Source organism: Myotis lucifugus, unplaced genomic scaffold (assembly GCF_000147115.1).
Source record: "Myotis lucifugus unplaced genomic scaffold, Myoluc2.0 scaffold_108, whole genome shotgun sequence".
NCBI lineage: Eukaryota > Metazoa > Chordata > Mammalia > Chiroptera > Vespertilionidae > Myotis > Myotis lucifugus.
This window is the reverse complement of record NW_005871156.1, coordinates 1,343,358-1,359,792: the sequence shown is the minus strand read 5'-3', so window position 1 is coordinate 1,359,792 and position 16,435 is coordinate 1,343,358. Positions and strand designations below refer to the sequence as shown.

Here is a 16,435-nt window from a genome sequence, read left to right as displayed (position 1 = left end):
AACCGTCTCTATTTCCAAATTAAGGCCCAAATAAAGATACTGCATTTGCTTGGTAAATTAATTCAGTATCCTATACGTGTTTAAAATGCTTAGTTGAAATTTTAAGAAACATGACTTAGCAATGATGGAGAGAAGCTTAAACCCTACCAATCAGATACCCTGCTTTGGCCGGAGAAGCCTTCTTTACAGACTCCCTAAGCGGTCATGGGGTTCCTCTCTAACTCCTCCAACCTCACAGGACTCTTATTTGGTAGAAGACTACAGTTCCATTTAAGGAAGGCATAGGGGGTCCTGCTGAAGAGTGGGGCACAGCAACTCAGCCCTCAAAACCTTCTTCCTCAACTTCTTGCTGGACTTTTCTAACAAAAAGGGAACTGAGTACAGTCATCCGGAAATGATCCTAGAGGGTTGGCATCTCCATCCTACTCTCCAGCTTTATCTATTATCACTCTTCCTTTTGTCAATTCTTCAAGCTGCTTATGCTCCAGCTAAAGAGATTTATGTATTTCTACTTTCTCCCTTTGTTAATGCCATTCCCTGCCTGGGCTCCAACCTTCCCCTAACTCACTTCACTCCACTTCATTGAGTCCTACCCTCAGCACCCATGGCTTCCATGAAGTCCTTCCCAATGTACCAGACCTCAGTGATCTCTCCCCATCACCCCCACCCCTGTGAACTCCTTAGCTCCTTCTGTTTGCCCCTTCACATGGCACCTACCACATATGACCGGCCATTGTTATTTATCTTTTCAATTGTAATTCTGTTTCCCCAACATCTCTCCATAACTAGGTCTGGCATATCATAGACTCAGGAAATATCTACTGAAAGAAGCAATGAATGATTCCTATGGCTTTTGGAAAAGCTTCTAACACAATATTGGCTCATTGCATGTTTGACATTAAGGATACTAGTAAAGCACTCCCCAACCAACCACCCACTGCAACATAATGTTCTTGACTCTTCCTATCTTGGTAACTAAAAGCAAACCTTACTTCTCTCTTTTAGCAAAATAAGCTGTGCTTTGACTTTTTTATTTCCTCTCCTTCTAGATTTTGAAGAAGTCCTGCATTGAAATTCTAGCAGCTGAACCATCCACCATATGTGCAGGAGGTAAATTGAGATTAAATGCTAATTGCTCTCATACAAATGATATTTTGAGCTCAAAGCACATGTTGGTTTCATTGATAGGAGAGAAGGGAAGAAGGCAGGAAGAGGGAGGGTAGAGAGAGGAGTGAAAAATTGCTAAATACATTTGCTTTTAGGAAAAAAAGAAAAGAAAGAAGCAACATGTCAGTTGTTTGAAACTTTGAAAAAGTCTGTCCAAACTCTCTTTTCATGGGATTAATTATTTGCACACATCACCACCAACAACCCTGCTTTGGATAGAAGTGGAGTTTAACCCTTTATGCTCAGGGCAGCCCTGCAGATACCAGATGATCAGGGGATCATAGGCCACCCCTGACTGCTAATCTATTTAATTATTGAATTAGTGCTGGCCTCTCTCCACTGTTAATATATTGATCTTAAGTAATTTCTCAATCTGCCAGTCCTCACAAAATAGTGTAGGCAACTCCAGTTGTCTTAGTAAAAGACCGTTATAATTCTACCCTTTATACAGGGAGTCTCTGCTTATACAAAGAATCAGCCTTTTGGGAATCACAATATTTTCTCTAACTGATCCAAATTGGTGTCTCATTCTTGTCTTGTATTGTAACAGACTGCAAACTTCAGCCATACTGGCTCTTTTTGTATAATTGTTGAAGGTTTCCCCTCACTCTTATTTAAGCACCTACTGAATGCCAGGCACTGTCCTGGGTACTGAAGATACAAAAGGGTGTAAACCCTCTCTGTGAAGACTGGTGCCCCAAGAGTTTGAGTGTTTCACCCTTGAGAGGTCACTGTTAGTGTCACCTTTCTAGTCTCCCAAATGCCAGTGCCAGTTATTATTTATCACAGAAAATGTGTTATATAATCCTATAAGCACTAAAGAACACCTTTCAGGCTTTGTCAAATACTGTACTTTTTTATTCTTTATGACATTGTATTGGTATAAATGAAATAATTCCTTAAAGATTTCATTCCACTTTGTTGGCTATATTTTAGAATAGATGAAAGACTTCCAAGGAATTAGAGGCCCTGAATAATATTTGCCAACAACTAAACATTAAACATATATGTAAACATATAAAGTTGGTAACAATACTTGGTGACTATTCAGAGATATGTGTACATTTCCTAAAGAAAAGCAATCAATAAAGACTATCTACTGCCCTTTAAATAAATTGCTACCTGGTAGGACAGCCGGCAGGGACAGTTGTGGTTGCCACAGGGCCAAATCCAGGAGGACCTCTTTAAGAAAAAGAATTGAGGCCCTGGCCAGGTAGCTCAGTTGGTTAGAGTATCGTCCCCATATGTCAAGGTTACAGGTTTGACCTCAGTCAGGGCACATATGACAATCAACTAATGAATACATAAATAAGTAGAACAACAAATTGAAGTTTCTCTCTCTCTCTTTCCCTCTCTCTCTCTCTAAAAAAAGAAAGAAAGAAAAGGAATTGAAAAATCTTACCTTTGAAAATTTGATAAAAGCGTATGTCCACGTGAATCCAGTGCCAGAGCCTTGAAAGAGGTCTGTGGAGTAAGGAGCCCCCACCAGGGTTCATTAGCGTCAAGGCAAACCCACCTCCACAGTTCTTATAGTTCCTTCTTTTAAAAATGATGGGGAAACAGGGGAGTTCCTTAATTGTACAATTATCCCATTCATGAGGAAAACCCAGACTTGTGGTTCCGCCATCCTACTGAATGCGTTCCAACCTTGTAATGAATCAGAGAGTCTAACAACAATGAATACACTTCTATTAATTCACCAGCATAATCAAGTCCCCTCCTGCAGGGTTCTTGAGGACAAGTAAGGAATTTTATTTCTCTTCACTTCCTAATAGAGTACACGGCACTCAACAATTAGTCAATAAATCTTGACTGAATGTCTTGATTCCTGTGTTCCTTCAACAAATAATGCTCTGATTTTTGCCTATTTGACCCTTATTAACCCCTTTCACTTCACCTTAAGAAATTATCATATCTTTGAACTATCTGATTAAAATGAAGAAAAATTAGAAAATAATAGCCAAAGACAGAAAGAACAAGGACAAAATAAAATTTCAACTTGGATGATAGAAAAGTATCTTCCTAAATAATTCTGGAATCAAAGATTGGGAACTGAAATCTCCTTTACATACCATTGAGATATTCAAGACAATAAAAAAGACCACATATGTAAAATGAATATGGCACAGAAATATCAGGGTCCACAAGAACTGAGCTAGCAAATTTATTGATTTCATTATATTATTAAATGGAAAAGAAAAGTAAATTAGTAAAACATATTTTTTAAAGTCAAAGAAAATATTAAAATGCATTAATAAAGTTAAACAAGTTAAAGCAATTCAATTGGTAACTTTTCCAAGAGATGTTTCTTTGGTAGAATCAATAAAATAGACAAATCTCTGGCACCTTACTTTAGACATTTTTTGAATCTCTGGCTTATGTGCAATATGACATATTTTATAGACAAACCATCATTCCGTATGTCGGAGTAAACTATCCAATTCTATTTCCTTTATTTCTTATAAAGAAAAAATTAAACAAGACACAGAGTTTTGAAGAGCCAAGCTCTGAACTCTCTTGAATTAGAATCAAAATGGCTAAAACACGCTGGTTAGAGAATAACTTCACTAGGAAGAAAATGAACCTTTCAAAGGAAGTCCTTACACCAGAAGTTCTTCCATGGATTTCTTTCAAGGTCTGTTGCTGATCATCCTCTGGAGCCTATTGTATTGTTCATGACCAGGAACTCCTGTCAAGTAGCCCCAAGCAGAGCCCCTCTGTGATTTTCTTTAGGCTACTGCCAGGACTCGGTTTGTAGGCTGTGAGTTTATAACCTCTGATAGTGCTTTGAAAAGCATACACTGTTATACAAAACAAGGGGCATTATTATCATCACTATCATTTAAAGGCAGATTAAAAGTCAATGTGAGAATCTTAATGTTGATAACTTAACACGTACATGAGAAAAACATGCTACAGAAAAAATATTGGGGAGAACTTTGATAGAGTTCAGAGTACCTGCAAAGTGATTAACTTGTGTGCGAGAAGAGAAAGTAAAGAAGGAAATCACTGATTGTTCATATGTCTAAGTCCAATGGGGAGACAAAGCCCTAGACAGATTTGTGGGGGGAAAAGGTAGAATTTGCTTTCATTAAAAACCTTTTCTCTTAGCCCCCTCCCCTCTCTCTCTATGAGTAACTTCCCTTCCATGGCCCCCAGAGCAGCCCCTGCTGAAGCCCCACTCAGGCTTTTCTACTCAGGACACTCATGCTGACTATTGCATCCTCCCAAGACAGTGATCACAGCTCTTTAACCAACAACTCAACCACAGCCATAGTCTGACAGCAAACTGTGCTCTGAGAGAGGCAGAGAGATAATGCACTGGATGGACAAGAAAACTGAGACCCAATGCAGATCTTTATTATGTTGGGCTGCAAATAACAGAGTGACATTTAATGGAGCAAATATAAAACGCTGAACTTGGGTTCAAATAGCCAGTTTCACAATCAAGCAGGTATAGGGAAACCTGACTTAGTTCTTCAATATGAGGGAAAAGAAAAAATAAGAAGAATCATAGCTATCTTGATATCCAACAGGTTTGATCCTGACAACAACCAAAAAAAGGCTGATGTAGTCTTAGGGTGAATCAATAGTCATCCAGTGTCCAGGTCAAGAGAGCTAACTCCATGGCCTACTCTTCCAGGTTCAGACTATGGTTCCAAGCCCTATATTTTCAGAATGGCATGACAAAGGCTGCCTCCTGCACACCCCCTACTGGGGATATGCCGGCAACCAAGGTACATGCCCTTGACCAGAATTGAACCCAGGACCCTTCAGTCCGCTGGCCGACACTCTATCCACTGAGCCAAACCAGTTAAGGCCGCACTCTGTTTTTTTTTGTTTGTTTGTTGGTTTGTTTTAAGCAACTTTAAAATTTATTGCTAACATTTTAAAATCTGATTTTACCTAAAAATTCAGATTTTCATCTAGTCTTGAAAAATAAGATCTAGCAACATTGGGCCTGTATTTATTGCAAGATAATAATTACTGAATACTGAATAACTTCGTTTAAAATAAGTATGTACTCAGTTCACCATACTCCTCGCCACTCCCTATTGTCACCTAATACTCAGGCCAAGTATATGGTCACCATTTAGCACGGTGCTTCTGTCAATGTTTTACAGTCCCTGTTCCAAAACATGTCGGAAGTCACCTGCTATGTGGAGAGCCTTTATAGCACCTTTCACAGCACCTGCTTCCCTTCTCATACAACTCTTTTTTAGAGTTCCTAATTAAATATTTTTGCAGATGAGTCTCTGTATAATTAGGAGAATCGACCCATTGTTGGATTGGCCCTGCCTAGTTTAGCTCCTCTGTAGGAAATGCACCCTTTTGCCTAAGCACAATTTTTTTCAGGCCGCACTCAGTTGGCCGTAAACTTGGACACTTCAGTGTACTATGTCAGCAAGTAGTCCAGGAAGGAACTAATTGGAATCAAGTGTGCAACCTGCCAACTGCTCCACATTTAAGTTTTTGTTCTCCAGAAATGGAAGGAGGTTGTAATTAGCTCCTCCTATTGTCATTTTAGAAGCAGTTGTATTATTCCTGCTGGGTTGTTTCCCACTGTTTGTAATAACACTGGGTGGGGTAGCAGGAAAGGAAGGTAGTTTTAGGCTTCACGTTTACCATTTGGAAATTAGATGCTTTAAAACAGGCACATTTAAACAACATCAAATAGTGGTTTCATTTCTTTCCCTTTTCATTGTTTTTCAAAGCACTCATGCCAGGCCCTTAGGCACCTCTCTGGATGGATTGATTAATTCTCTGTTTCATCTTTCTTTTCATTTAAAGATATTTCTACCTGGAGGAGGGATTTTCATATACTGTTGGTGGGAATGCAAAATGGCAAAATAATTTTAGAAAACAGTTTTGACAGTTTATTAAAAAATTAAACACATACCTCCCATATGGCTTGGTCATTCTAGTCCTACGTATTCACCCAGTAGAAAAGGAATTCTATATCCAGACCCATACATGCATGCAAATGTCAAAAACAGCTCTATTTTAATAGCCAAAACTGTAAACAACTCAAATGTTTATTAGCAGGTAAATGGATATACAAATTGTGGTTTATAATATACATTATATTATCTATATATATAAAAGGCTAATATGCAAAGTGTTCCCTTGGGAGTTCAACCGGGAGACCAGGAGTTTGATCGCTCGCTATGACATGCGCTGACCACCAGGGGGAGGCCCGGAATGAAGGAAGGCCCCAGCCAGCAGCTGGCAGCTGCGGGAAGGAAAGCCGGAAGGCCCCGATCGTCCCTGATTGCCAGCCAGGGTTAGGGACCCTACCCATGCACGAATTCCGTGCACTGGGCCTCTAGTGTCCATATAATGAACCATAGTCACCAATAAGTAGGGCTAGACTATGCATAAATATTCAAATAATTATGAATAAGTCTTAAGATAATTATGCCAAGTAAAAAGAAGTTAGACAAAAAATAGTTACTGTATGAGCTCATTTACATAAAATTCTAGAAAATGAAGACAAATCTATAATAGAGATCTGATCAGCAGTTGCTTGGGAGTAGTGGTGGGGAGGAGCAGGAGGGAGAGATTACAAAGGGCACCTGGAAACTTTTGAAGTAATGGATGTGGTCACTACTTTGATTGTGGAATTGTCCCATGATTATGTACATATGTCAAAATTTATCAAGTTCTATACTTTATATGTGAGTTACTATGTCAGTTACACCTCAATAAAGCTGTTATAAATAAATAGCTATAGAATTTTAAGAGTTCTAGAATAATTTAGTCACTATGTTATATTTTAGATTTACATTAAGCATCGAATAGGAGAACAAATGCAAACTGACTCACAAGATGAAATATGACTAACAACAATTTTGCAGGAAAGTCTTGGGAGACCAGCACAAATGGAGAATATAGAAGTGTCTCATTTGCAGATACAGTGAATGAAAGTCAATCTTTATTAAGGTCATTTCAAATTTATGTGTTCCACATTTCAAAGAAAGAAAATATACAAAAGGAGAGAACAGAATGGAATAAGTGTATCAAACTATTCACTGACCTTATTTTTTTTAATTGAGCTAAAATTCACATACCATAAAATTCACCCCTGTAAAAAGTACAATTCAATGGTTTTTAATATATTCACAAAGGTGTACAAGCATAACTACTAATTACAGAATATTTCCATCACCCCAAAAAGAAACCCAAAGTAGTCACTACCTATTCCGCTCTTTCTCCAGCATTGGTAACACCAATCTATTTTATGTCTCTATGGATTTGCTAATCTGGATTTTTTATAAATGGAATAATACAATATATGGCCTTTTGTGTCTAGCTTCTTTCATTTAGCATAATGTTTTCAAGATTCGTCCATGTCTTAACATGTCTTGGAACTTCATGGGTGAATAATATTCCCTTGTAAGAACAGTGTTGTCAGTCAGTTGATGGATATTTGGGTTGTTTCCATTTTTGGCTATTATGAATAATGTGAACATGTACAAGTTTTTGTGTAGACATATATTTTCAGTTCTCTTGGATATAGATACCTAGGGGTGGAATTTCTGGGTCATGAGGTAACTCTATGTTTAATTTTTTGAGAAGCTACCAAACTATTTTACAAAGCACATACACCATGTTACATTCCCACCAGGAATGTATGAGGTTTCTAATTTCTTCACCAATACTTGTTGTTGTCCATCTCTTTTATTATAGCCATTCTAGCGAGTATGGAGTGATATTTCCTTGTGGCTTTGATTTGCATTTCCCTAACAACTAATGATGTCTTTTCATTCGTTGGTCTTATAAATCCTCAGAAAATAAACAGGATTAGACCTGGCTGGTACCTGAATGAAGGAACACCTTGTCTTTCCTCTTTATTCCCTTTCTAAACCAAGATGTCATTTATTATTCATTCAATAAGTTTATACCGAGACCGACTCAGCCCTGAGTTAAATGCAGTCAAAACTTCTGAAGAAATAGAAATGATGGCCTCTACCATCACGAAACTTAAACAATTATCATTAAGAATAAGAGTGACAAAAGGATCATAATGCACATGTCTTAAAGACACCTTAAAAATCTGTATCTTAAAAGATTAGATCAAAGATCATTTTCAAGTAGAAATTCCTTCCTAAAGCCCTACAATCCCTAAGCACTTCTTAAGAGCTGCAACCCAATGTGCACATTGCCTGAAAACACTCAGCTGTACATATTTTGAAGAGCAGGTTCAGGGCTTTGTGGATAAATGGAGTTCAATCGCTATGCCCTGGTTCTCACTTGCTGGCGCATTCATTTGACAGGGTTTTGTTACGTAACTTGTGTGTGTGAAGAGCTGACATTCTCGTCGGGCTGCTGAGTCAGATGTTTGGGCTCTTCTGGAAACCACATGTGCGCACTAACACAGAAACTGCACCGGCAGGGTGGGAGCTCGCCTTTCTCCTCCTGTTTCCCGTAGCATCGCTTCCTCCATCTCCTCAGGCCTAGGGGGTTAAATTGTTGGGTTTCCACCATGGCCACGTCATGGATTGCCGTTGTCTTTCTTCCTAAACACCCTGAGGTCAGGCCAAGCAGAGTGTGGGCAGCCTCTTTTATAGAGGACTCGGCAGCGGAGCTGGTAACGCTAGAACATGTTATGTTGTTGGAGAGGAGACCTCGGCGTGCAGCCTGCGTTGCCAGGGTCTCCTTTCTCTCCTGATCTTGGAGGAAAGAAGGGGGCACAGAAATGAGGCAGAAAAGCTGTTGAATCAACAAAAGCGTTCAATGGCAGATTTCTGGAAGGCTAGCATTCAAACTAAAACCAGAAATAGGTTTCTATAGTTTTACCTTGAGTAACTAAGATACAAAAAGGTTCTTCCACAATGTTGTTGAACCATCGGCATCATAGGTCATGCACCAGGCAGACATCTAAAGAAAACTGTTACATCCATCCTTCTAAACTTAGCAATTGTGTATATGCACTAACGTGCATGTATCAATACTTAATATTCATAGGACTAACGGTCCTGGAAAACCATGTGCCCATGACCTTAATTAGTATAGTTTCAAACTAAGGCAGTGAACACTTGGATACAAGTTCCAGTTTTGCTGCTTACTAATTCCATGACCTTGGGCAAGTCATTTAAAATGTCAGAATATCAAGTTCCTTATTGTCACGGTTCATTATACTTGTAAAAGGCATTCTGTTCTGATTTGTGCTCTTTGTGGCACACGCAGTGCCTCGGGGTTCTTTTACTTCAGTTTTGGTTTCTTGCTTTCCATCCAGGCCAGCTCCACTTTTCTGCAAAATGGGCAAGCCTGCCTAAAATAAGCTTTTAAAAATCACAACGTCAATCTCTAGCTTAGTCATATGTCACAAGACAATGAGGATGCAGTTTGGCCTGGTGGTCAAGAGCATCGTGGCGGAGTTCTGAGGACATGGTGTTGGATTCCGGTTCTGATTCTGACAGCTACTAGCTGTGTGACCTTGGACGGAAGACTTAACCTCACCAACCTCAGTTTTCTCACTTGTACCTCCCTGGGCTGTGGGGAGGTTTACACCCCCACATTGTACGTGACATCAGACACAGACAATGCTGAGCACAGGGCCTGGCACATACTGAGGGAGCAGTTAACATCCGTTATTATTCTCTTGGCAAACATCATCTCTAAATTAGTTTCCTAGGATTAAAGTGACATACACTCATGACATTTATTAAAGTTTGGAACAGTCCCACATGCTAGTCTTCTAATTTCATTTTTCCTCCAACAAAAGTCGCTACTTGGATAGCAATTTACAGTTTAAGATCCACTTTCGCAAATATTGCATTTTTTCCCTATGACTTTTAGTTGAGTTCTTTTTTAATATGCCACGCAGCATTATCCCAAGCCCCAATCTTTTTACACACAGTAGGATGACAAAAATAAAAGAAAGTGGAGCATTGACTATTAGCTACCATCAAACTTAAGCAACTATTCCTACACATTTAACTAATTAATTCTCAGGGGCTGTTTCCTCCCCCCAACCCCCTCAGCAAGACTATTGTAAAAGGATCATTATTTTTACTTCATAAGGATTTTTTACCATGAATTGATTCAACATGCACTATTCACATGTGAAGTTAATATGCAGGGCCAGAGACCTGTGACATGTATTCTCTATTCTATTCAGAGTGAAGTGAGTACTCACTACTACAGTAAGGGGCCAGCGTCAATTCATACAGGTAATGCTTGACAACTGGTCACCGATAAACAAGTTGTTGATGTTTTGCTAGCTATGATTACCACTACACACCTCGAGGCATCAGGGCTGTATGCCCAGCAGAGGCAGAAGGGCCAAAGCAGTATCAAACAGTTCTCCACCTAAAGGAATGTATTTCTAGTTGAGGAAGAAAAGGCAAAAGAACAACGCCAGATAGCACATAATCACATGCTACATTGTTCAGGACAGACTGGGAATGCCAATGCCATACGTTAGTGGTTTTCAAAAAATGTTCAGCACCTTGAGCTCTAAAGAAATCCTTTCAGGGGCATCCAGTGTGTAAAAGAGATGTGAGAATAAGAGTTGATGAAATGGAAAGCCCGTCCTTCTCCTGTGGCCCTCAGCTGCTGGGATCAAAGTTTTCAAAGTTTCGGGGACTTGAGGGATGGGGAAGATTTGAATGACAGAGCTGGGAGGAAGGTGTTGCAGGTAGAAAGAACAAGAGCCAAGTCAAGAAGGGGAGAATTCAGAGTAAGAAGTCTTCCTTGTGGACACCTAGTAAGTGATAAAAGGTACCTACAAGGTCACTTTTCGTTTCCAACCTGAACCAATTTTCAAATATTTGAAGCCTGGTGAACTAGTTAACAAACACCCTAAATCAGAGAAGATGGGAAGCCCCAGGTTAATTAATGGCCTGCAGTCAAATAACGTGTCTTGTTGTTACTCTTGATTTCAGAATCATTTCAAGTAGTTGTGAGAGGAAATGGCTTTCGACACGCTCGCAACGTGGACAGGGTGCTCTGCAGCTTCAAGATCAACGAGTCGGTCACGCTCAGTAAGTCCTTAAGAGTGGGTGGGTTTCTTCGGGGAAGGGAATGCCAGCCCCATCTTCCAGCAAGGCCTCACTCGGGAAACCGTGCAGAGATGGGTCTTCCCTGCAGTAAGCACATGGCAAACCCCTACACACCCTGGTTCTCATCGGGAAAGACGCACCCACATGTGTACTGAGTTACCCCTTCCCAGTTGTCCGTGGTGGCGCTGATTGGTGAGGGGACATGAAGCTTGACATTCCTTAACCAAGTATTAGGGCCTCTCAAGCATAAGAGTGAAAAACAGAGAGTCTAAACTTATTAATTCAGAATCAACCAAAAGCCAAACTGTAAGGCTTGCATGTGTAGATGCTGGAATTTTTTTCAGGCTGGATGATTCTGGTTTGGAGTTGCCAAGAAACTCATCATGGTGAATATCTGACATGAAATACAGGAATATGAAAGCAAAACTAAGTGCATTTCATGCAAAAAAAATGAATTAGCATAACATTGGCACTCTCACAAGACATTTGTAGCAGGCAAGTTCTTAATTTAAAGACTGACTGTCGGAGGACAGATGTCCAGGAAGCCTGGTTATTATTTGCACCTGGCATCCACCCCACAGTTAATTATTGATTCAGCATCTGCAGTGATGAACAGTAAAAATAGATTGCATTTTCCACAGTGCCATGTCCTTTTAAATGTTTCACATCTTTTCGCCACAACAGCCCTGGGAGGTAGAAAGAGAATGGGGGCGGGCCAGGGAGATATCCACACTATTCTGTCCTCCTGTTCGCCTTATTGAGTAGGTACTGTCCTGTTTTTAAAAAGGAAGAATTGAAAGGTATGCCTTGTTTTTTCACTTTACCATCTTAAAACCCGCTTAAATATTTAAACAGAGATATGCAATGGCTTCCTTACAAACATCTGGAATTCCTGGCCTTGGAATAATTCCAAACATTTGAAACATTCAGTTAGTTTTCTTAATACTTGGAAATACTTTCACGTCTCCAAAAAATATTCGCTATTCGAAAACATTTTGAAATATCCCTGAGTAGTCACAGTGTGAAAGTTGGATGTGCGCCCCCTACAGAGTTCTTCCTTTTTGCTCCCTTCCGATGGTGATGTCACTCAAGTCCGCCTTCCCTCTCTCCTTAACCAAAATCTCAAATTAAAGACATCAACACCTTCCAGACTTCCCAGATGCGTGAGCCTTTGGACCAACCCCTCTCTGAAGATGAATGGAAATGGGGATAGTGTTGCCTTTGCTTGAAAGGTGACACAAGGGTGCTGCATTAGAATAACACGAAATGCAAACGCACTATGGATTTGCAGAGTTTCTCCATGGAATTTTATTTCTTGGGAAATCAGCTCATTCTCTGTCTGCCTCTTCCTTTTCTAACACCTGCATAGCCCTCCACCTCATTCTTATTAAAAAAAAAAAGAAAGGCTGTTGGGATAGGGATTTGGCTTAAACCACAAAGCTAACCGTGCTTCCAGCACAGTGCTGAGAGTTTGGAGAAGAGGAAGGCAGTGACTCAATCACGTTATATGCTGCGAGCAACACTCCTAAACTCAGACTTATGGTTATTTAAAATAACTAAGAGGGAAGTATTGGAATTTGAAAAGTACCTGTCCTTTATTTATTAATAGGCCCATTCCTTAATAATAATAATAATAACAAGAAACTATGAAGGACAGAAAAGGTAAGTGAGTTTTTAAATGCAGCATATTCAATCTACATTTTTCCATTAACCTTATAAATATAAGTCTGTTGAGTTGTCACTGTAAAATAAAATAAATTTATGTTCCTTTACTTTACTTTTCCCATTCTCCTTTTCTACCTCTATATCCCAAGTTTTAAATTTTTATCTATTTTCATTTTTATACTATATATTTCCTCTTTCTAGATTTTTTTCTAAATGCTGCATTATATATTATAATGATAATATGTTATTAATCAGAAGAAGACTAATTAAAGGCCCAATGATGAAGGTAAGGCTTCCGTGGCGCTCTAGCCTGTTCAAACATGATACAGGCTTCAGAGTCATCAACAAATAATACAGTAGCAGATTATATGAAGCAAAACTGTTAAACATAAAAGAACAAGTTGACAAATAATATTTATAGTGGAAAATATTAACGTGAATTTCTGAGTATTTAAATGGGCAATAAAGAAATGAATACATATACCTTTTTAAATGTATAAATATCTTAAACATTTATTACTAAGACACAAATAAAATGCCAACATATTAATGCCAAAAATTTTAAATATATTCTTAGATGATAAATATAAACAAAATAAAAACCATAGGATAATACCTACTTCTCCCCACTTTCCTTGCCTTTTCATAAAAATAAAATCAATGAATCAACCTCTTAGAAATCTAAAACAATTTCTGGACTTATAGTTGATATAATAGGTCCAGAAATTCTGGATAAAATATGGTTTTAAAAATTGTAACATGTGGCCTTGTTCAAAGGAATGAAGAGGAAACCCCCATGTATAGGAAACAAAAATGGAAAGCAATATCTAAGCAGAAAGCTAAGCTGTGTGGGCTCCAGGCCTGGGGGTCTGCAGATCATTCTCCTGATACTGATCCAAACACAGAACCCCAGCCTATGCCTGGCAGTGGGCAAGAGCAGAGCCCCCTACAGAAATTAGGCTCCAAAGAGCTGCACCACACATTAAATGGGGGCTGGAAAAGCTGCTCCGTGACTCAAGGCAAGAGAATAAAGGTAAGATATTATAGCACCCAAAGTGTGTCCATGACCATCCTGATCCCTGTGGCCCTGGCAGAGGCAATGAACATTCAACCCAACCTACAGCATTCCTGCAGTCAACAACATCCTCTGAAGATGGGCTCACAGTACTGAGTGGCAAACAATACGAAGATGGATGAAAGAAACAGGAGAACAAGCAAGGAAAGAGAACCAGAAGGAGAATGGATAATAAACACATTTAAAGAGTGTAAAGAGATCAAACATACCGAAGGGGAAGAATGTTCAACAAAGGCAGATTTGCAGAAGACCATAGTGTAAATTCTAGAATTGGAAAAGTTTAATCACTGGAATAAAACTTCATGGATGAATTAAGCAGAGTGATTAGACACAGATGAAGATGAAATGCATAAACTGGAAAGAGAGATATGAGGAAATCCTACCCCCCCAGCCCCCAACCAAAGCACCAGACCCAGATTTTTTTCACCCATGTTTTACCAGACGTTAAGGGACAGATGGCCAGTATCTGATATGGGTCCAGCCATAAGCATCTTTGTCATAAATATCTTGACCACAAGCATTTTCATTGCAAACATCTTTGCTGCACAACTAATTGGCAGTAAGGCAATTTTGCTGTAAAAAATAGAATAGCTGGTTGATAGTTTGATGTGCATTTGATAGACTTAATGTGTTTAAGCTACTTGTCACTTAGTTTCATTTGTCCATTGGTGAAGTGCTTGCAGTTACTCCCACTGTTATATTATGTCTAAATTTTAGCCCTCATAAAGGTCTGTCCAGTGATGAGTAGACCTGGTCTTAAAATAATGAACAATAACAACTACTATGAAGCAGATTGCATACTATTCTAGAAAATGATCACACACAGTTTGGAAATCCTTCGGGGAGCACAGTCATCCCTCCCATCCATCAAAATCAAAAGTTTGCCAAGCTACGGCAAATATAAAAGAGGTGGCTACTAATTCACAGTCTTCAAGATGTTAAAATCAACTATTTAGTTGGAAACTCATACCTTTCTTAATGAAGTAAGAAACTGCAGCAAAAAAAGAAAAATGCTAGACCAAACAAGAAGACAAAACAACAAACAAAAAATGTATAACATTGTGAACAAAAGACATCAAAGACAATGTATTTTTACTTTTCACAGTAAAGTTTTTTTTATTTTGTTATTAATTTTTCATTTTTTATTATGTCTTTTTTTAATTTTCCTTTTTTTAAAAAAATATATTTTATTAATTTTTCACAGAGAGGAAGGGAGAGAGATAGAGAGTTAGAAACATCGATGAGAGAGAAACATCGACCAGCTGCCTCCTGCACATCTCCCACTGGGGATGTGCCCGCAACCCAGGTACATGCCCTTGACTGGAATTGAACCCGGGACCCTTCAGTCCGCAGGCCGACGCTCTATCCACTGAGCCAAACCGGTTTCGGCTCCTTTTTAATTTTTCATTATTTTATCTTTTCTGGTGAAATTGCCAGAGGTCAATTAATTTTGCAGCAAAGATGTCTACAGCAAACATGCTTATGGCAAAAATACCAGACACGAGTATAAACACTGGAACCAAACCAACTAGGAAAAGAATCCTAGCTCTGTCTTAAAATTGTGTGACCATGGTATGTAACTGAACATCCTCATGCCTTAATTTCTCTACCTGGAAAATAATATGGAAATAATAGCAACTCTATCGTGTATTGTTAAGAGGTTTAATGTGGGAAGTGGGGCATAGAACAGGACTTGGTACACAGCAAACTGTTTATCAATGTTGGCTACTGGTATTAATTTATTATTATCATTAACACTATTATTAAATGGAGCAGCAGCTATTATAAAAACATCAATTGTCTTCAAATTAATATTTACTTTTAATACAATCCAATGGGATTGTATTGAAAGTCAACAAAGTAATTCTAAAGTTTATATGTAGGAATAAACATATAAGAATAGCCAAGAAAAATATGGAAACTTGCCCTAGCCAATTTTAAGATGTATACAAAAACCCTAGCCAATTTTAAGATGTATACAAAGTAATTGAAACAATGCATGGCTGGTGCCACAAAAGGCAAACTAAGCATTGGAACAGGAAAAGCAAAGTCCATAAACAGAGCCAAACACTTATGTTAGTTTAGCATAAAATAAAGCAGCCTTTCTAATCAGGGAGTATGTGTGTGGGGGGGGGGCAGGGGGGCAGTGTATTATTCAAAAAAAAGATATTGAGACAACTGGCTAAGCACTTGGAAAAACAATTAAGTTCACTTTTATCTCACACCTTAAATCTAAACAAATTCCAGATGAAAAAGTAAAATGTGAACATAAAACTATAAAAATTCTAGAAGGAAACAAATATATTTACATAATTTACCAGTGGAGAAAGACTTTTTAAGCATAACACTGAAGGGAGATACCATAAAGGAAAAATTTGAAAGTTTGAGTACATATTTTTTTAATTTTTCCGGTTACCCTCCCTGCAAAATCTAAAGGGAAGCAGAATACTTGCAAAATATTTATAAGACATGTAACAAAGGGCCAATAACCTTCATACATAGACAGCTCTTAAAAATCAGT

General features: G+C 38.7%; 1 protein-coding gene across 1 annotated transcript in view; it reads left to right on the top strand.

The window, feature by feature from the left end:
- Nucleotides 1-16,435, top strand: part of ANTXR1 (anthrax toxin receptor 1) — a 217,431-nt gene that overhangs the window by 73,335 nt on the left and 127,661 nt on the right. The window contains exons 9-10 of the mRNA XM_006092977.3: nucleotides 1,050-1,110; nucleotides 11,058-11,156. Coding sequence (XP_006093039.1) covers nucleotides 1,050-1,110; nucleotides 11,058-11,156 — 160 coding nt within the window. The remainder of the gene's footprint in view (nucleotides 1-1,049; nucleotides 1,111-11,057; nucleotides 11,157-16,435) is intronic.